The sequence below is a fragment of the Alternaria rosae genome, assembly GCF_020736505.1.
Source record: "Alternaria rosae strain MPI-PUGE-AT-0040 chromosome Unknown BKA58scaffold_11, whole genome shotgun sequence".
NCBI lineage: Eukaryota > Fungi > Ascomycota > Dothideomycetes > Pleosporales > Pleosporaceae > Alternaria > Alternaria rosae.
In genome coordinates, this window is record NW_025763580.1 from 709,333 (window position 1) to 729,881 (window position 20,549).

The 20,549-nt window shown below is 53.6% G+C and overlaps 4 protein-coding genes across 4 annotated transcripts; 2 read left to right on the forward strand and 2 right to left on the reverse strand.

The window, feature by feature from the left end:
* Window positions 1-675: 675 nt before the first annotated feature.
* Window positions 676-4,873, reverse strand: BKA58DRAFT_393546 (NUC185 domain-containing protein). The gene is made up of 5 exons (XM_046171101.1): window positions 2,120-4,873; window positions 1,793-2,069; window positions 1,557-1,744; window positions 1,328-1,507; window positions 676-1,277 (listed from the first exon to the last, which is right to left on the reverse strand). Exons 1-5 carry the CDS (start codon window positions 4,817-4,819, stop codon window positions 714-716), a joined length of 3,909 nt encoding a protein of 1,302 aa, XP_046020952.1. The 5' UTR covers window positions 4,820-4,873; the 3' UTR covers window positions 676-713.
* Window positions 4,874-4,895: 22 nt separating this feature from the next.
* Window positions 4,896-6,228, reverse strand: BKA58DRAFT_53311 (replication fork protection component Swi3). The gene is made up of 2 exons (XM_046175474.1): window positions 5,811-6,228; window positions 4,896-5,763 (listed from the first exon to the last, which is right to left on the reverse strand). The coding sequence occupies exons 1-2, from the start codon at window positions 6,093-6,095 to the stop codon at window positions 5,263-5,265; spliced, it is 786 nt and encodes a 261-aa protein (XP_046020953.1). The 5' UTR covers window positions 6,096-6,228; the 3' UTR covers window positions 4,896-5,262.
* Window position 6,229: 1 nt separating this feature from the next.
* BKA58DRAFT_53318 (nuclear matrix protein) lies at window positions 6,230-8,755 on the forward strand. Its single transcript, XM_046175475.1, has 7 exons — window positions 6,230-6,693; window positions 6,744-6,822; window positions 6,869-6,987; window positions 7,035-7,646; window positions 7,696-7,848; window positions 7,949-8,262; window positions 8,319-8,755. Exons 1-7 carry the CDS (start codon window positions 6,469-6,471, stop codon window positions 8,671-8,673), a joined length of 1,857 nt encoding a protein of 618 aa, XP_046020954.1. The 5' UTR covers window positions 6,230-6,468; the 3' UTR covers window positions 8,674-8,755.
* Window positions 8,756-11,987: 3,232 nt separating this feature from the next.
* Window positions 11,988-13,719, forward strand: BKA58DRAFT_444266 (uncharacterized protein; the record flags this gene model as incomplete). Its single annotated transcript, XM_046174054.1, has 3 exons — window positions 11,988-12,658; window positions 12,710-13,323; window positions 13,373-13,719. The coding sequence occupies 3 exons, from the start codon at window positions 11,988-11,990 to the stop codon at window positions 13,717-13,719; spliced, it is 1,632 nt and encodes a 543-aa protein (XP_046020955.1).
* Between the last annotated feature and the right edge of the window lie 6,830 nt (window positions 13,720-20,549).

A 20,549-nucleotide genomic window follows, 5' to 3' on the forward strand; every position in this document is an offset into this window, starting at 1 on the left:
TGCGAAGACGCCGTGTTTCATGCATTCCAAATTTTGCTTTTTTGGACACATGTTGTATAGTAGAGGGAGCTCAGTCGGCTGGGAGAGACATGCACGGTTGTTGTTTGGCTTTTAATGTTCTGTCTGGGTAGAGGAAGACATGAGAAAGTGCTTTCGCGTCTTTTGAAGTGCGCGCCAGGCCCAAGGACCGCCACACTTCGTGGAAGCGCAAAACTTTTGAAGATGTACCGATATCATGTGTAATAAAGAAGAACAGCTTTGCTAAGAGAGAAGATGGTTTTTATACTTGAAGTTGCAGTCAAACCCACTATATGATGAAGGCATGCGCGCGCGTGTACTCATCGAGACACTGTTTCTCAGCTGCAACCCGAACATGTTGCAACAAACTTCACGATTCACCTCCCCGCATGCAGCCATCGCGCCCAATTATGCAGACGCCCAATTCTCTCGTCATGTTCATGCCACGCCCAAAAGCTAAGCCTAAAAGACGGAGTCTGAAACCGATAAGCGAAAGCCGGTCGATCCCAATGTCCAGACGCGCGAGTCACGCAACAAATGTCCTGAGGCCCCACCTCCTCCCGTCAAAACTGCAGGATCGTGAAACACAAATTACCCCACCCCGCCCGTAGACCGGGATCGCTGGTCATGTTCTGGAACATGCGATTACAGGTACAAGCTTGCGCAGTTGCAAATGTCGCTGTTTCAAACACTTGTCAGTGCACATCCCAGACAACCCAAACACCAGGGCGCAAGCACCAGGAATAACCCGCCGGTGCGGAATCCGGGAGCAAGAGAAAACAGAGCACGTACCGTTTGATGAGTTCCTGACACGTTCCCATTTTTTGGAACAGCGTCGGGTCACCGATAATCCGAGCCGCGTTCTTGACTTCGCGGCACGTCTCGTCTAGTCGAGTGATGACGCGGACAATGGTGCCCTCCATGACATCTGTCAGGTCTGTTATGCGATTGAATGACATGCCCCGTGCCCACTCGTACACCACTTCGACCATACCGAAGCGGGGTTTGCTGACAAAGTCATTCGAATCATCAGCCGAGAGGATAACCTGGTGCAGAGTCTGTATCTTGTTGACCTTTTCGGAGATCTCAACAATCTTTGCGACGCCGCGTTCCAGATTTGCAGTTAGCGTAGGCTCTACGTCGGTCTTCTCTTGGAAGACAAACGCCGAGAGTAGTGCGACGATTTCTTCCGGTTCGTACTCGGCGAGGACGTTTTCTAAAACGAGCTCGGTAAGGACCAGCTCATCGGCCGAGTGGATCTGAAAGCTGTCAGTGGATGGGTGGAGCTTGAAGTCAGTGTCAAGCATACCTCGCAGGCTACCTTGCCCTTCAGCTCTACGCGAGAACCTTCGTCAATAAAGCCGAGATCCTTGAGAACGTGTATGCGCTGTTCGTAGTCAGGGAGGAGCTGTAGATTTTGGTCTGACATGAGCTGGCGGAGAGCAAGGATGTTTTCCTTGATCAGCCACTGGTCGTGCTCCATTGTGAACTACGAAGATTAGCATGGGTTGAGAACACTGCCGAACGCGAACACGTACATGTTTCAAGAAGTTTGGGCATTTCAAACATTCTTTGCTAACCGCATTCAGTCCTTCTTTCCTGCGGGCTTCCTCCAGTTCACGGAACTTGAGGCTCTTGATCTTGCTGTAATCGTACTCATCCCAGTCTTCGTAATCCCATGATCCACACAAGGGCAGGAATTGGGATTCAGCCAGCTTCAATGTGTCTGACGTGGCTGTTAGCGCCGGACCCAGACCGTAGCGCACCCACTTACCCTTCTTGCGATTCAAATTCTGAACAGAATCAGGAACATCGATGATGGTCTTGGTGAAGCACTCGATGTCGTTCAGGGGTACGTAGGCTGCCTTCAGGATCAAGTCCTTGGGGCTGTTCGGTAGTTTGCGGAAATGCTTTGCAAAGGGACCGAGATACGGCAGAAGGTCGTCAGGCTGACGATCTTGATGCTGCGCCACTTCCAAGACTTTGACTGTAGGCTCGTTGCCCTTGCTAGTGCCATCTTGCATTAACATACCCGCTGTTCGTTTGTTGTCCTGACTGCGTGAGTAATGAGGCAATTTGAAAGCGAAAGTGAAGCGTGTACCTTCTTGTATACGATCAGCCTGTTCTTTGACAGAGCTTTCCTACCAATAGGGTTGATGAGAAGACTCAGATGCATCTCATTGGTCAGTCGCTTGTAGTCCTCACAGGACTGATGGCAAGCCTCTAGATCAACATCGCAGATGTCACAAGGTTCTCGCTTGATCTTCTCCAGCTCAGCCTCCGAGACCTTGACCTTGCCTTGATGTTCAGGCAGTAATGCTTGAGTGGCATTCTCACTGAAACTTCGCTTGATCATCTCTTCGATCTTCAGGGCTTCTACACGTAGAAGGTTCAGCATCATGTTGTAAGTGAGACGGAACTGTGATCTCAGCTTCGTGGGTTCTCCCAGCATCATCTGACGGAGTCTGGCTGCTGGTGGCGCCTCATCGGCCCCGGGCGCGCAGATGATGACAGTGCCGACAGTGTCAAGTCCTCGCCGACCTGCACGACCGGCCATCTGAGTGTACTCGCCGGGCAACAAATCACGGAACTCGCGGCCGTCATGCTTACGGAACCCAGAGAACACAACAGTCCTGGTAGGAAGATTAAGGCCCATGGCGAAAGTTTCTGTGGCAAAGAGAACCTTGACAAGCGTCTTCGCAAAGAGGATCTCAACAACCTCCTTGACGATCGGCAACATGCCACCGTGATGAACGGCAATGCCTCGACTAAGCAGCTCTCTCAGCCGCTTGATCTGAGGAAGCTCACGGTCTTCCTTGCTAAGTCTAGCCAGTGACTTCTCGATGGTCATATGTATCGCACTCTTCTCCGCAGCATTGCAATAGTCGATGTTAGAGAGCGCTTCAGCATTTTCCTCGCAGCGCTTCTTGGAGAAGACGAATATGCAAGCAGGCAGGAGATCCTTGCTCCGGAGATGCTGTATGAGGTGGACCCAGATGTTTCTATCCTGGGCGGCAGTCGTACGACCGCCACCACGGCCCGTCCTTGCGATATTACCTCGGCCTCTAGCAGCGGGCGGGCCTCCACCGCGAGGTCCTCCTCGTCCGCCACCTTGTTGACCTCGTCCGCGTTGGTTCTGGCCTCCTCTAGCGGGTGGGCCTCCACGACCACCACCGCCCCTGCCGGCTTGAGCATCGTTTGAAGGAGGTGCTTTGACCTTGTCTTTACCGGACAAGATATCGTTCGCGTCTTTCCAGCCGTTATCGATGAACTTCTTGTCTGCTGTGACGATCTTGTGAATGCCTTTGCCAGCCCAGAGATAATGTTCCAGAGGGATTGGACGCTTCGGAGTAGAGATGACGTAAATGTCCTTCTTCTTTGTTCGACCCACCCAAGATGCAAACTCATATGTGTTGGGTACAGTGGCGGATAGTAGAATGAGTGTTACATGCTCTGGCAGCATAATGATGACCTCCTCCCAGACGACACCTCGCTCTAGATCATTTACATAATGCACTTCATCAAAGATGACGAACTCGACGTCTCTGATGAGATCTGCTCCTCGGTACAGCATACTTCGGAGAATCTCGGTAGTCATGATGAGACAACTGGCCTCGGGCCTGATCTGCACGTCTCCCGTGAGAATGCCGACATCATCAAACGTTTGGCGAAAGTCGCGGAACTTTTGGTTACTGAGAGCTTTGATGGGAGAAGTATATATAGCTTTCGTCATATGCTTTGCAGCAAGTGCGATGGCGTACTCCGCAACCACGGTCTTGCCAGCGGACGTATGTGCGGCTACAAACACTGAATCGCCATGCTCAAGATGATACACTGCTTCTTTCTGGAATGTATCGAGCTCAAAGGGATACTCGCGTGCCATTTCCGGAACGAGTTCCCGGAAGTTAGTAATGTCGCGGTTGATGTCAACCATGTGAGCCCACTCTCGTCCACCCTTCCTTCCAGCACTCATGGCGAGTGGACCATGAGGCGCCAGAGCAGGAAACTCTACTGGTAACAAAGCATCGATCTCTTCGTCTCCAGCGTCCTGGTCTTCATCAGGTACTTCCCCATTTGCGCCGGTCTTGTCGTTGGCATCCTCGTCATCCACATCAGTATCCTTGGGGGCTGTAGACGCTTCTCCCAAGGTATCTTCGACCTCTTGAGCAGTCTTGGCGTCCGTAGTCGGCTTCTTCTGAAAGTCAAGCCCACGCATGAAGCCAGGTGGCACTTCTAGTAAGCCACCTTCAGCACTGAAGTTGATGACTCTGTCGAGACCGCCACTCTTTTTTCCATTCGCACTCTCTTGCTGCTGGATTGCTTCGTCCTCGATAGCAGCTACTGCTTCCACGCCATCAAGGCCGCCGGGCGCGAATGGAAAGAAGCCAGCTGCACCACGTACGAATTCAGCTCTATTAGCAGGCTTCCTGAGAAGAGAGGTTGAATTTTTGGCTGTTGCTGAGTTTGCTGGAACTGTAACTTCCTTGTATCCAGTGACGCGGCCTTCTAGTCCCTCGCGCGTGAAGCGGATGATGGTCCGGGTCTGTGTTGGGGCGATCTGGAACAGGCTTCGGTAATTGGTGGGTGCATCCCAGCGCTGCTGAAGCTGATTCAGCCACTGCGTGTTGAAGGATTTGGAGGGTGTGAGAAATTCTTGCTCCAATTCCTTCTTGATGACCTCTTTGGTTTTCCGCTGTCGCTTGGGTGGCCGCTGTTCGCCAGCTATCGAGTCTATACCATCTTCGTGAAGGTTGCTGCTATGTAGCCGCAGCTTTTCCAATTCCCCAGACAAAGCTTCCATGATCGCGAGTCGAGTGCGAATCTGGTAGGGTACTGAGCCTGTGGGATTGTGGCGCGACCGGGTGAGAAAATGGATGACGTTGTTTGGAACGCCAAGCCGTGTCAAAAGGACCCACTTCCCCCGCTACCGTGTACACAGCGCAGGTGCTCCTACCATGTAAGATTCAACACGTCGTACCTGCGTATACATTACGAGTAAGATGGACCCTGGAAGAGCCTGCGATGAAACCATGATATAGTAGGGTATGCCCAGGAATAGCAGGATATCCTATCTCTGAGCTGCACATAGTGTCTAGTTGGATATAGAAGGCTACATGGTAGCCAATTGCAAATGCGAATCATAGCTCATCGTCACTTCATGACCGAGCGCAATCGCTCTTGTGGTATTATCCCCGAACGCCGCGCTATGATTAACCAAATCCGACTGCTACATCACGTAGCTGCTCAATCCCACATGTCGTCCATCTCTGCCATTGCCTCCATGTCGTCCGCAAAAGGATCGTCTTGTGTAGGCATCGGCCGTGTTGGGAGTGTCTTGGGTGCTGTGTAGGTGGGCTGTTCGCTCTCAGCTAATAATGCATCCAACTCGTCGTCGTCGGGTTCCCCACTCTCTGGTGGTTCCGCTGCATCGCCTGTTGCATTACGTGTAGATGCCTCCCGTCCTGTTGGGTTGCCCGAGTCTTCTTGGCCGCCGTTCTCGACGCCGTCTATCTCTTCGGTGCTCTGTTGTGGGGTCTTCTCTCGGGCTGCGTCCTCGTCGTCTTCATCCTGTCTCGTGTTGCGGCGCGGTTTGCCCTCGTCGATCCAATCCTTCCGCATCAACTGCATGCGCTTCGTATGTCCGACCTTCTCGATAATGGCTAGGGCGTCTGCAAACTTGGCGCGGGGGTAGAGATCGTCGAGCCACAGCTGGTACATGTTCAGCATGCGGGCAATGTCTCCATACTGCAATTGAGTTAGTCGGTGGGTCTACTTGATCCGGATAAACGTACCTCGTGACCCTTCCCTTTGAAGCGGAGGCGATCTTTTGAGATCCTGCGCAAGCGGGGAATGCCAGGATCGGACAGCAACCGTTGGTCATCGAGTTTCGGCGCAGGCTGGCGCTTTTTTGTGATGACAATCTCTTCGTCAACGCCAAGGCCGCCCGCAGTGTCGCTGTTCTTGTTGCTTCGGTACTGCGGCTGCGGCGGGTTCTCGGTCGATTGAATGGGCTCTTCGGGATTCGTGACGTCTTTGAGAATGTCGTCTAGGTCATCGTCGGAGTCGTGGGTGGCCATTGTATCTGGTGAGGTTTATTGTGGGTGTTACGAGGTCGGTGTCTTCGTGGATCGTTGAGTTCCCATCGCGCGACGCGTCTGACGCGTTCAGCCATACGCACGGGCCCTAGAGTCACTAGCCGCATGTGGCGCAACTAGATCTCTGTCTAGGCAGGGTCCAAATAAGCTCTCGACTGGAGCTTTGCGACCGGACATCGCCTTCACTGGCCAGATGTTTACACCATAACTACCGCCTCTCCGATTGCTTATTCTAGTGCGACTATACGTTTGCTGCTCAGACGTCCCATATCGCAACTGTACTGTGGTGCTACTACCTTTGCGACAGCGGGTTTCCGGCTCGTGATCGAGGCCCAACGCGCCCTAGACCAATACAATGGCAGCATCAGATGTGCTGTCCGCCGACGCGGTAGCTCCAAGGCTGGACTACTTATTACGGCGTGCCCGTGTTGTCAAGCAGAGTACTGCGATCGATCCTCCACTGCAAGTTTCCGAGCTTGTACCGGAAAGCGAGCCTCTGCTCGGCGAGATCGAAGGAGGAAAGGAAGTACGAACGCTTGCGGTCGAGAGTGCAGCCAAGAGTGTATTCTATGCCAATCTTGTTAGTTGTTATGCTACGGTATCACCTCCGCCAGTTGCTTACATGTCCAGGGTTCCACTCAGATTGAGGAGCCGGCCTTCGTAACCGTCTGGAATCTACTCGACATCCTCCAGTACTGTGGAGATCGGGGTAGGTTCTTTTGCCGAACTGTCTGAATTCTGACTGACTTTCCCAGACCTCTGCCATCCGCAGCTTGTACTGTTGCTCATCGAAGAATTGCTTGACAGCCAATCAATATCAGGATGTCGCACAGTGTTCAATTTCCTTGAATCCCGGAGAGAAACCATTATCGCGGTATGCCGTCCCTGCTACTATTTTTAATCATTCTCATCGCGTCGCAGATCAACTCCAAGAATAAGGATCTTGTCATCTTGCGGCTATGTAATGAGCTGCTCCGCCGGCTGTCTCGCGCGGAGGATCCGGTATTCTGTGGCCGCGTTTACATCTTCATGTTTCAGAGCTTTCCCTTGGGCGATAAGAGTTCGGTAAATCTGCGGGGCAATTTCCACGTGGAGAATGTGACGACATTCGAGGACTTCCTGAAGGAATCGAACACGGACGAGGATTCTATGCAAATCGATGCTGATGGACCTGTTCCTGCTCCCAAAGAGGAATCAAAGTCAGATGAACCAGTCATTCAAATTGAGGATATCGACAAGAGCAAAGACGCGAAACCTACGACACTTGACACCGAATCCCTCTATCCAGTATTCTGGTCACTACAGCACTCTTTCTCGAACCCACCCAGGCTTTTCGAAGAAGATAATTTCAAGCAATTTCAGAAGAGCTTGGAGGCGACGCTAGCCAAATTCAGGGAAGTGCCAAAAGTGATCCAGGCCGGAGATTCAGAACGAAAGAAGGGACAAAAGTCGCGGGACGATGACGACTACGATGCATTCGCCAACTCCTTTAATCCCAAGTATCTCACAAGCCGTGATCTCTTCAAGCTCGAGGTACGCAAGATTGCCACTATCAATCTGCGCTATGACTGACAATCTCCAGCTGAGCGATCTCGCCTTCCAACGCCACATCCTTGTTCAAGCACTAATTCTCATCGACTTTTTGTTGACTCTGACCGAGGGGTCCAAGAGCAAGCCATTTTACCAGAATGCGCAGAAAGCGATGCAATACAGCTTCACGCTGCGCGAGGAAGACGTAAGTGCCTATCATTTGCCTCTTCTCACACCTCCGTCACGCTCTCTTGCTCGAGTTGCTGTCCGTGATCATCATCTTCTCGGCTGACCACAAAGCACAGACCGAGTGGGCATTGGGCATCAAGACGGCTATTGCAAATTACCTGCAGGAAGGCCCAGATGGCAAATTCTACTACCGGATGGTGGACACCGTGCTTTCCCGCGACAAAAACTGGGTACGATGGAAGATGGAGAACTGCCAACCATTCACCAGAGACAGAGTCCCCACAACGGACTTCCAACAAGCCAAGTCTGGGGCGCAGAAAGCTGTTGTTGGTAAGAAGGCGTCCAAACCCATGGGTGTTCCTAGCAGTTTGAATTTCCTCTACAACAATGAAGCGGATAAGGGTCTCTCTCAGCTACGGCAAAGCGACAGGTACGTGCTCCGCTCGTCCGACTGACACTCGATTACAGCCTCTGACGTCCAGTCAGGTTCAATGTGCCGAATGCAGAGTCATATGCAAAAAAGGTCAAGATGACCGACTTGGATCTGGAAATGACTGACGCAGAGGACGAGAAGCGGCAAGCGGGGGAGAAGAAATCCAGCTACATCTGGCGAGGTCTTCGCGTGGCTTCGAAGACGCAGCTAAGCTCGTTCGATAGGATCGAGCATGGCAAAGGCCTCGAGGCTCTTCAGCCGGCCACCTCTTCCATTGAGGCGACGGGCGTTGACGCTGCACCCACTGCTTCGGATGACCAGGGGGCTATTCCGCAAGACGAGCATCAGAGCGTCGAGGAGCAGCGGCCCGACCAGCGTAGTCAAGTGACTGCGGAACCAGCGGCGTAGTGGTGGCAGCGACAGGGGCATTGTCGCCTGCGCCAGCTTGGTATGAATTATCGACGGCTCTTGAGAAACACAAGAGCTTTTCCTCATACGTTACTGTGCAGTATGGGGAGCATTGTGGCGCTTTCCCATCGAATTTATCTCTGCAAGCGAAGAGAACATGGGGTTCATCTCCCCGAGCCACTCTCAGCGTATCGATAGATCGAAGCCCACGCATAGTCTGAGCGACTGCACAGCCGGTCGCCAACGGCGCCCCTCAATCTGCAACGCCACGACTGGAGGTCGGAAGGCTGTGTGCGGCGCAAGCAGGCTGTGGAGATGAAGAGCCCCATGCTGATGAATAGAAGTCTTCGTAATATAGCCTCATCGCGTGGGAATGTACGCCGTTTCCCGGGTCTCGCTCTGATGTAACCACGATGGCAAGATTGTGGCTCTCGTCCCTGGCTAAGCATGACGGAGTGTCCAGGCCCTTGAGGAATGCTCTGATCACAGATGTGCCGTGATGCGCCGGGGTGGGGCCGTCTTCAGGCTCATTGAATGAGTTGTCAGCACAATTCCCACCTACGTGGGAGATGCTGCATGATTCCGAAATGAAGGGACCTGTACAACCTGACACGACCGTTCAACGCAGTCCGAGGCTCCGAGGTTCTCTGCTGTGGTCTGGCACGCGGTGGGACCACCTCATGATGACATGACAAGTTGCGAACCACCAGCCGGACACGGGCCCAGACTGCTGGCAACGGATCGCAATCATATTCAATGCATTATGTTCGCGAGAGGGACCGAAGCATAAGGACAAGAGGCAGGCATGTTCTGCCGACACTGGACAGGCACCCATGCGCTCATCAAACCCACACAAATGTTGCGTCCCCCACCAATGACCCGCCAGCGTATCCGCGGTTTCGCTATCGCTTGCTCCTGTCATTTCCACAGGCCGTCCTCATCCGCCATCCGGGCGGTCTTGGCGTTGTTTGGGAAATCGACCGCGACGCCCTGCCGGCATCGCGTTTTGGAGATTGCGTGTACGTAGCCGGAGACGTGCTTTTTGTCGTTGCGAAACGAGCCAAACGCTGGCGGTTACCCGCGTGCTTCACAGCCAGCGACCAAAAACAATATGCGCCGGTTCAGGCAATGCGACCGCAGACGGCGCGAGGCGGACAGTGTGCATCATTCGTCACGGGCGCTGGCCGCGGTATCGGCTACACGTTCGTCTTCTGCTTTGGACACGGGCGATGGCGATCACGACGGAACGGCGCAGCAGGGGTGGCTTGCGCATCGCCCATTTTTCCCTGCAGTGCGGCCGAGCAGACAGTTGCAGTGCGCGCAGCCTCGTTGACAGGTCATTCGCGCGCTCCAGCACCGTTTCAGCGCGCTTGCTTGGACACGCACCTTCCAAACACGTTACGATAACCACCGCTGTCATCCAACTACCGACAGCCCACCAGCGTCGCACACAGTCGCACTACAGCGAGAACAGGCTTCGAGAAACAGTGCTCTTCAGCATTTTCCCGGCGCGGGCCGAGCTTTTGGCCGTTAGATCGTTGTTAGCCCAGCCAGATCTGTTGCGAGCTGGTGACCCCCCGCTGCTCATTGGCGACGGCGTCATTGCTAGGCGCTCGACTACTCACCACACTGGATCAAGCAGGTGTGCAGCAGGAACACACATGTAGCTAGACGCGGTTCCTTGGGTGCCGGCAAGCATCATGGGTCACGGCTGAAGACGACCAAGGTTCGTTGTTCATGCATCTGAGCGGGCGCGATGGGCGGCTCAAACCACTGGCACTGGCAAGGCTGATGCACCGCGTTCCTGACGCATACGCAATTTGCGGTCCGTCGTCAGTAACATTTGACAGGTGCCAGAAGAAGCACTGGGGAGCCACCGGCCCAAGGCGGCCTGGTCCACCAGCTAGAGCGACGTCGTTGTGTGAAGGTTTGTGGTTCAACGACAGTAGCATCGAGTACACGAACCTGGCGGCACCAAGTCCGACCTTCACCACCACACCACCATCTCGTCCGTTCATAAACCACACTAAAGCAGCATTGACAGCAACACCCCGCAACAAGCCGTGCAAGCGTTGCCGAGCCCTGTAGCATCCCTGCGCTTTCTCGCTGCGGGTTCCTTGGACTTCCCGCATCGCATCTGGCCAATAATGGCGCCGCCGCCTGCCTCGACGTTCGACTGCGAGACGCCACGGATTAGTCCTTGCTCGTCGGCCATTTTTCTACACGGGCCCTGGTCTATGCATGTAGCCTGCAGCCCACCATGTTCACGCACCGCTCGCTCCCCTTCCCTTTCGAGGGGAGGGCACCCTGGCATGCAGCACACCTGATCCAGAGCCTTTCGATTCGCCCGTTCCCGCTCCGTCTCTCCTTCGTAGTAGGCCCACGTCCCGAGCTACCGTATCCCTGTGCCCTGAGCCTTTGGGGTCTGCTAGCCCTTGACGTTAGTCACGCTTCTCGTCGTGTAACAAGCTGCTTCCAGATCCTCGAAGGATATCATGTTTCCCTAAGAGGCACCGCTGTCCATGCGTAGTCTGACCCTAGTCCCTCGCACTTGTCTTAACCTCGATTTTATCCGGATCGTCGTCAGTAGAGTACCGTCAAGCCTTTTTGTCTGAATGATCTGTTCCCCTCCCCTGCCGCCATCGCTGATATAGCCTCCGACGGTTCCTGACCCTCTTTACAAAGGCCTACCCATCGCTGACTACCAGACGACGCTTTCACTCTTCGAAGCAAGTCGACTGTCCATCACCTCACTTCTTGTCAAGCATCAAGCGCCCACGGTCAGCCTCTATCTTTATTTGGCTCACAGTATCACCTCCCCGGTAGCTTCTATTTCAAGCTTGAAGTTGCACCAAAACTCCGCGCCCCAATCCTACTGTCGGTACGACAGCAGCTTTCAGCCTGGCTTCGCATACCCGCCATCCTTAGACCCACCAACACGCCAGCTTCGAACCACCCGTTCGTAACAGTCTCGCGTCTATAACGCGTGCTGGACTCGCCGTCGAAGTACTGCGACTGCCTTCACTCTTTCTTGCTGATCACTCGCATCAAACCCCGCACAGGGTTCGAGCGACGATCAACTGTCCACACCAAGCTTCATCAGATCCTTACCCCTTGGGGAACCAACAGTCTGGTGCAAGTTCGAACAAGGACGCCAACATCACCAGTCTTGAGGCCTTCCTGGTGACCACAGTAACTAGGTAAGCAGCGGTCCAGCTTAAGGCCCGCTTCCCACTAACAGCGAGTCATAGGAGAGGTATCAGCCATACAGTTAAGCCTACATCTACTCCACTACATCAATTTCAAAAGCGCCAATGGTCGACGGAAGCTTCCTCGTTCCTTTGTCTCCGCCTAGCTCGCCGCACATGTCTGCGTACAGCACGACTTCTGCAGACAACGAGTGGCAACCATCAGAATACAGAACTCTGGAACACACCCCACCACATTCGGATAGCGACATGGCCATGCTCCAAGCTGAGGTCGCTGGACACAACCTCGACATGAAGCGACCATCAATGCGAACACACAAGAGCTTCCCTTACCTACTCGACGGTAAGAACCACCTGAACAGCGGCAGCAACACACCATCCGGACTTGATGAGATCGAGCAGCACGACATACCAAATGTAACCTTCGGAGGTTCAGCACCCACCAGCCCAATCTCGAGACTGACACCCCCCTCCACCAACGACGGTGTCAATGTGGAAAAGCTAGAGGACCAAGAAGACGACGATCTCATCCTCGACGACAAGGACGACTGCGACGACGGAGAGGACAAGGGTGAAGACAGGCAACCCATGACCGCCGCAGAGATACGTGCTGCCAAGCGGAAGATGAAGAGGTTCAGACTTACCCACAACCAAACTCGTTTCCTCATGAGCGAATTCGCCCGTCAAGCACACCCGGATGCGGCTCACAGAGAACGACTTGCCCGAGAAATTCCCGGTCTCAGCCCCCGTCAGGTCCAGGTTTGGTTCCAGAACAGGTGAGTCGTGTCATAAACCACCGAAGAATGCAGTTGCTGACATATGTACAGGCGTGCCAAGCTCAAGAGATTAACAAGCGACGACCGTGAGCGTATGATGAGGTCTCGAGCCTTGCCAGACGACTTCGATATGGCCTCAGCATTGCATTCACCATTCGGAAACTCCCATGGTCTAGGCACACCGCTGGCATCACCCGCATCTTACGGGTCAAGTTTCCCCGAAGGCAACATGATGCGACCACTAAGCATTGATACCTTCCGACGAGGGCCGCTCGATTCCCACATGTCACCCACGGGCATTAGCCCAGCTTTCGGCGGATTCACCTTCACTCCACCCCAGTCCGCAACCGATACCATTTCACCGGTATCAGCCCACGAGGGATCCCCGTTTGGCTTCCATTCAGCGCCGCTCGACACTAGCCCCAGAACATCCAATCCTTTCTCCATGCCCGTCAGCAACCCTACCGCTTATGCTGCACAACATAGCATCCCACGCCTCTCGCTTCATGCCGACCGAATCGCAAGAAGCCGTGCCGAGTCTTTGCAGTCGCCATTGAGGACTAGCATGAGCTACACTGGTAGTCACGATAGCAATGGCTCCGAGAACCACCATGATAGTCGGTCCTACTCGAGCTCTATGATGCCCTATGGTATTGGCTACTCCTGTAAGTTTACATAACCCACGTGGGCTTTCCATCGTTCTGACTTTACCAGACTCCCCAGTACCAGGCTTCGGAACTTCCACGGGCAACAGAATGCGGTCCTTCTCCAACGGCGTTCCCCGGCGCATTGAGTTGAGCACCCACTACACCCCTCAACGCAATGGATCGACACCACAAACAGCCCACTTTCCATCCTTTTCTGGCTCACCGCTCGTAACACCTCAGAGCTATGCAATGCCTCAGATGAGTGCACCTCACCACATGTCGTCGTTCCCAAACTCCTACATGCGGAACGACTCGGCGCACAATGACTCGTATTCTGCCGTCGGCTCCGTCCTGGGAGAAGTCATGGAGAACACCAGCCAACACAGCGACGACCACCACAACGATCAGTACTAAGCGCTCGAATGTTTTGATTACTTTGAATTTACTTGGCGGTTAAGATTATGAACAGCGTGTTATGTTTTGTCAAGAAAAAAATGGGTACGGGATATATGTTTCGACTGGATTGATGGCATGACCACTGTCTTGTATCACCAACCTTCTGCGATACCAGTCTCGCATCTCTATACGAATTCTTCGGTGGTTGTTTCGACATATCTTATCATAGCAAGCAGGCGATTACCCCTTGGTTCCGGTCTCCTTTCAACAACAACCCTTCGCAGCTCGAGTTTGCAGCGCATATTGGTATTATCATTCTATGTATCATCTTATCTTACAAACACCACATCTCATTGTGGCAATTCAACCTCTTCATCGCAAATACTGTGCCCACTTCTCATTTCTTGGCCATGCCACCACTTTGCCATGCCTAATATACACGGCCACACTTGAGGCGCTTCGGAAAAAGCCATACCTGTACAAACTACGAAGAGGCGAAAGTAATACCCACATGACACGGCCGATCACACATCAGAACAAGTTAATGATACCCCACATCTTCCAATACAATCTTGCAGGGCGGCTACCGTCGCTGCTGTGGATCTACTACCTGCATGTGCCTGACTAACTTCACAACGGTGGACCGATTGACACACTGGTGGTGGCGGCAGCATCGCCAAGCAATCCACCGTCGTCGAACGACATGTACCTCTATATCCAAGCGAAACTAGTCCAAATCACCTGGCTAGCAAGCCGCCTCATACCTGAGGCGATGTCGGAGCCTCTAGCGGACACCAAATCATGTGGATACCCTCTCTGCGCTTGCCTAGAAAGAAGTAGTCGCTCAAGCAACTTGACAAGCACTTCTTGTACACGGCCGGACAACGGGACGATGTCACATCAAGGGCCGTGAGCACCTCTCGCAGCGTAGAGGACTTGTTCCGAAATTCCGGGCGAAGAGAAAATTTGGGCGGATAGATCTAGACAGGTGGAGTGGATACTACGATTACGAATGAGCTGAGCCTACGAATGAAAAACTTCCCGCGTGCAGCGCGAAGGCGAAATCAACTAATCTCGTCAAGAGGCAGTGACGACGCTCGTGGGAGTGAGCCACAGCAGCAGACTGCATCTGTCAACGCCCACACACCCATATGGCAGCCACACACACAGTTTCACATCACCACCTGTATCATGCACTAGAATCTTCTTCAGCTAGAAAAGCTTCCACAAACCACCAAGCCGGCTTCCCCCCTCAGCGCCCCAGCCGTCGATCCTTCCATTTCGCCATCGGGTGGGTGGGGGAGGTGGAGGGGAGTTGGTGGAAATCATCACCATGCAGACTCTCTGACCATCCCTAATCAAAGTCTCAAACATCCACATGACCACGAACGTGTTTAGATTGCTCGCACGAGCTGCATAGCGTGGTGGGAATGGGTGAATGGGGCGGGAAAGGGACGCGAAGACAGACGGGGGGAAGAAAGGCATGATCTCCACACTTTACCCCAGACTTTACCTGCTTTGTGGGCTGCATGGCCTCAGGACTGGTCGTCACTACATGCAGGTATCTGTACAGGACGGCTTGGCAGCAGATTAATTTCGGCTTCTGAGGCTCAGGAACCGATGGGTTGCATGGGTTGTAGTGCGGTACAGTGTGTGTTCTAGTGCGTTACTACTCTTTTGGTAGCGCGAGGCAGGGCAGGCTACGGTAGGGGTAGGGTATAGCTAGGGTGTGTCAAAGGCGCAGTGGTGTGAGAGGATCAAAAGGGCGAAGAAATGATGTACACATGCTTGATAGCTTGTGCATATCGTGACAGGGAAAGCCATGGCATGTGTGGTTAAATTGGTTGAAGTAAGTACGACCTACGTATACTGACATCCGATGGACCAGAACCAGAAAACTTGCTGGGTTCGGATGATGGGTCCTTACGTGCGGGAGGATTATTTGTGGGTTTGTGCAAGGTGGTACAACATGGAAGGAAAAAACGTGGAGAGCAAAAATGGCAGAGAGAGGGAGAGTATAGTATGGTCCATGCGCTTTCTGCTTTTCGCGTCAGGTGCATAGACGTTCATCGTGTGCTTTGGAAGATCGGGGTTTGTGCATTTTGCGGGGAAGATGGATGGTCGGTTATGCTCTGTTGTCAGGATCGGTATACGTCGAGCTGCAGTGTACACATCAGCAACAGAGTATGGAACTATGGCCAAGGGTTGATGGACAAAGACAGGGTGGGAACAAGCCAGCAGCTGCGTGACACACTGGATATGAATTTCTTGCAGCGGCTGGCGTGTTTGAGTGGCTGGTTTGGCAGATTGGAGAGTTTCCGCTAAGAAGCGAATGCTGGGTGTGGATCTTAACTCTGTTAGAGTTATTAAACGGCTCCTGCTGGCATTGTTAGATTGAGGAGCCGCGGGTGCTCTGGTCAAGGCAAGAGAAAGATCTTAGGCTTAATCTAGGCTGGGCATGGCCGGGGTAAGGGCTACGCGGGCGAATTGGGTGATTCACAGAGCGCCTTCTTCCAAGCGGTGGTCTTCGAGAAGGCCATGGTACATGGTTCAGCGGAGACGTCGTGTGAATGGGCAGAGGATGAGCTGCAGCCGGTGCTAGGTACGGAAGCGTGAGCGTGTGATCTAGGTTGATCGGCCTCTCGACGTGTGCGATGAGGCTCGCCGTGCATGGTTTCGCGGCGGTGTGATAGGCGCCCTCTAGAGACGTTTCTAGCAGCTTGTATTCTCGAGTTAAGCTCGCTAGCTTCGGCCACTTATCGACAAGGGCAGGGCCGGGGCAGCTTACTCCAGACGAAAGTAAGAGAAACGTCAACGCACGCCAGGGCCCACGACTCAGGACGGACCACACCGAGCACAAGCGAAAGCAACCATGGCATTGACAACAACGCAGGCCCGCGCTGAAGTCATCGTGGCTCACCCATGGGGTAAGGCCGCCGCAATGCGGTACGCCATTCCGACAGAACCCTCAAGGGCCACCGTTCACCTCCTGCGGAGCGCATCATGTGCAGGACGAGCGTTGGCTAGCGTCCCCTGTCGCTGCTTTTGCACCACGCCCCTCCACTGTGTTCCTCCACATTCCTTCCTTTCACAAACGTCCTCGCATCGCAGGCTAGCCGCTGAGCTTACCGGACCGGACCTTAGGCAATGGCGCTACCAGAAATATTGTCCGTCAGCTCGGTGGTGTGGTGCAAGGTACACATGAGTCGCGCCTTCGCGGTCAAAGGAGTCCGGAACGACGTGCCTGAAATGATGAGTAAGGGTACTGCCATCCCGGCTGAATTACGAGCTGGAACTGGTTCGACAGGAACTTTTAGCCATCGTGACGTGCGGAGAAGGCTCGAGGCTTATCCCACCACAAACACCCTATTGGCACTTCAAGAGCCGAGAAGGATCGTGGAGTCTGCAGTCGGGCGAGATGGAGGGCACTGGGTTTCTCGGGGTCAGCCCTGCGACATCGTGTTGTGATTGTTGTCGGTCCTGAGTTCCGGATGTGCGATTGGCCAGGTCGCATCAGGGTCGCTTTCCTGTTTTGGCGCGGAGTGAATTGCCTGTGTGGGAGACGATTGGTGGAAGACGCATATCACGTGGAGGTTGCGCTGCCAGCGTCTCGCTCCACAGGTCAGCAGGGATGCTGCGACTTCTGGTAGCGCTGCCATGATGATGTAGAGATACGTACCTAAGGCGGCGCCTCGGTCGAGAAGCGAAATGCAGTAAGGTATTGGAAATGGCTGATACGCATGGCGAATGGATGCAGAATGCGAGCCGTTGGGCAGTCATGCTTCTTGGACAAGTTCGCTCATGGTGGGTCAGGCTCTCGCGCCTCTGAGAATGACGATGCATGCCAGAAGAAGCAAAGGGCGGGACGGGATGATGCAGACAACAAAGACGGGAAGAGCACGTCCTTCCAAATTTCTTCTTCCACCTGCATTGCTATCTCCCCACGCACATGTAACTTCCTCATCTGCAGCCACGGCCGGTACTTTGAGCAAAGCAAAGAATCCTACGGCAGCTTGATACGATGTCAATTTTGACTCCAACCCGTCACATGCCATCAACGCCAAAGGATTGTGAGGCGCTTTTAGTGCCCGAGGGTGGTTCCTCAGCCGTTATGCACCTGCGTTGATACGGCGCAGGGCGATCCTCGAAGGATACGAGCGAGGCCATGGCGGCCAGCGATCGGACGACGGCAAGCTTGCGCCATCGACAAACCTTCTGACCCGCCTTTTCACGCGTCCGGGCACCGGAGCAAGATACGAGATGCGGAAGGCTGGCGCACGCTTTAAAAGCTGAGCTTGCCCCAAGATGCAGGCTTGGGGGACTACTCGAAGAGGAGGGTCTGCGGTCTGCCACAGCCGGCGGCTTTTCTGAACAGGAACGTAAGAGTGGCACTTCGCCGAGGTAATGTGGGTGTGGCTGACGATGAGAGGTGGAACTTTTCGACGCGGCTGACGGTCAAAGTTTCCTCTTCCAAGTGCCCGTATGCGGGACTCTGCGACGTTCGTTTCCTCCTTCATCTCCACACCCCCAGATTTATGGGAATTGCGCAGACCGCAGACTTGCATATCTCCGGCATCCCGAGGCGAAAACCGTGGGGCGAATGCGATTGATGGAATTGCGATGGCCAACGCATCATTAGACATGGCTGTCCTCTTTTGTCGCAACACGACAGAAAGCGGACGTCATGCTTTATTTCGTTCGCAGGGCGCGTGAGGTTTAATCCTCAGCGCTGAGGCGACTCGCCCACACGCAAGTATAAGAGGTTGTACCAAACCGCCCGAGACTCCAAGCCATTTGGTCTGGCCTCGGTACCTAGCAGTACGGACCGCTGCATTACACCCGCAGCAGGGTTTCAGCATCGGTCGTGTCCGTTGCTTTTGCGACCACGACATTGCTTCTGCTGTGCTGCCGGCGCATGCAAAACCGTCGGCTGTGTGCATGACAGGATTCCGGCAGCTGCTGGCTGCGCTCGGTTGATGAAGATGCCGTGCCGTTGTGTCACCGTTTCGTTTCGTGTGAGTCAAGGATTGTAACGGGCAATGATGGTGGCTGTTGATGTGTGGGTTGATGGTATTGATGGTGGGTAGACCGCCCAAGCGGCATGTTACTGATGTCAGTAATCTCCAGGTATGTGACATATAGTCAATGGGAGAGCCTGCATCTGTCTGGGTACGTCTTGTTGGCGGTATGCGTCCACATTTTCATGGTCATTTGCAATGACCCGCGGTTGCAGCTCATTGCTTCCACACGAAAGCAAAACCCACCTTGTACAAGGAAGAAATTCCACAATCATCTCCCAGGAGTCTACATTGCTTTGGGAGTTTGTCAAGTTTGTGTCTTCGCACTAATGTAGACGCCGGCGCACCTCAACTTTCTCCCTGCATGAGGTGATCTCAGATTTGAATGGCCCTACCCGCTGTAATAACGTGGTCTGTACCGTCTGAACACGCTAGGCCTACAGTATGCTCTGCAAGTGTGACAATCAAGATTTGTATATTGCGACGGAAGGACCACCCATCATATACCGGTACCAGGGAGATTTGGAGTTGTCAAAGATACGGTAGCAAAGTAGTCCAGATTGCACTCTTGGCGGTCGATGGTTCAGGGCCATTACATCTCGAGCACCCTTCTTCAGCTGCAGCAGTTATACTGCTAGCAACAGTTGACAGCATAATCTGCAGTACACCAATCTCGGGACTAGAATATCGAAGGAGCATATTTCACTGCATCCACCTTCATCGACGTCGGTTGCCACCCACTCCATACACCGGTACTGCGATGATAGAAGCCACTCGTAGCATGCGCTTTTCCAAAGACCCTGTTACCCCACAAACCCTTTGTTGAGAGCGGTCGTAAGTATGATGTTGTCGCTGCCTCATGATTGTTGATTATTCATCGCTTGCGCAGCGCAGCGCGGTCATGTCGCTGACAAAATTGTCGATGCATCGTCCGGTCAACAGAACAGAGTCCGTGTAAAGCTCAAGGCCCGTACCTGAGTCAAATCGGGCCTTGTAGTCAGTAGTAACTTTGGAGGTGGTGCACAGAGTGGTCTGATCAACCTTATCGATTGTGGCAACGATACCTGAGGTTCGCACATGACAATGGAGTTAAGGCGGAGGTGCCTTTCACGTGAATGGTCGCCTCCGCGAGACACGCCGTCATCGTGCATAGATGCGCAGCAAGACGTCAGTGGGTTTACATTTTTCTTCGATCTGCGCAGGAGGGGAGATGCATCTCGACATTGTATGGCTGACGGGACTTTGGCAGTATCGTGGGACTAGGACCGCCTTGTCTGTTGTTGCTTTGTTATAGCTACATCTGTGCTTCGCTGTGCAACTGGGTGTATCCTGAGAGACACAGGGCTGAACTATAATAATAGTCAAATTAAGTCACCATCTACCTGGTTGTATGCTGCGAGTGAGAACAGGGCGTTTGGTACGCGGAAGACATATGGGTCTGTGCAATGGTGGTGTTTGCTAAAAGATGTATCTCAACTCGCTGTCGCTGCCTGGCCCAGCGCAAGGCACCCCACGTACTAGAGCCTGGTCTCCATCCTCCGGCAACAACAGTCACGTCCTGCTAGTAGGAGTCACGACGAGGCCGTTGGGGCGCAGTGCAGCAATGTGTCATGTCCTGCTTACTGCGTATGTGATGACGATATCAACGACATGGAATTGGTGAGGCAGCGTGGGCAGCCCCTCGCGCTTGCCTCATGTATCCGAGGAAGGCACAATCCGCACCCATAGTTTATGAGCGCGCACCAATGAATCGATCGTGAAATGATCATCTCGTGACCCTGAGCAAAGCAGTCACCAAACGAGCAAGCGGCAAATTGTCCGTGGGAATTC

Excerpts from the sequence above, each read along its gene's own strand:
- BKA58DRAFT_393546 (XM_046171101.1), bottom strand. The coding sequence starts at position 4,819 with ATGGAAGCTTTGTCTGGGGAATTGGAAAAGCTGCGGCTACATAGCAGC. Across the intron at positions 2,070-2,119 it reads GGCTGATCGTATACAAGAAG|GACAACAAACGAACAGCGGG; the intron begins GTACACGCTTCA and ends TCACGCAGTCAG. Across the intron at positions 1,745-1,792 it reads GAATTTGAATCGCAAGAAGG|ACACATTGAAGCTGGCTGAA; the intron begins GTAAGTGGGTGC and ends CAGCCACGTCAG.
- BKA58DRAFT_53311 (XM_046175474.1), bottom strand. The coding sequence starts at position 6,095 with ATGGCCACCCACGACTCCGACGATGACCTAGACGACATTCTCAAAGAC. Across the intron at positions 5,764-5,810 it reads TCAAAGGGAAGGGTCACGAG|TATGGAGACATTGCCCGCAT; the intron begins GTACGTTTATCC and ends ACTCAATTGCAG.
- BKA58DRAFT_53318 (XM_046175475.1), top strand. The coding sequence starts at position 6,469 with ATGGCAGCATCAGATGTGCTGTCCGCCGACGCGGTAGCTCCAAGGCTG. Across the intron at positions 7,647-7,695 it reads GTGATCTCTTCAAGCTCGAG|CTGAGCGATCTCGCCTTCCA; the intron begins GTACGCAAGATT and ends GACAATCTCCAG. Across the intron at positions 7,849-7,948 it reads TCACGCTGCGCGAGGAAGAC|ACCGAGTGGGCATTGGGCAT; the intron begins GTAAGTGCCTAT and ends CACAAAGCACAG.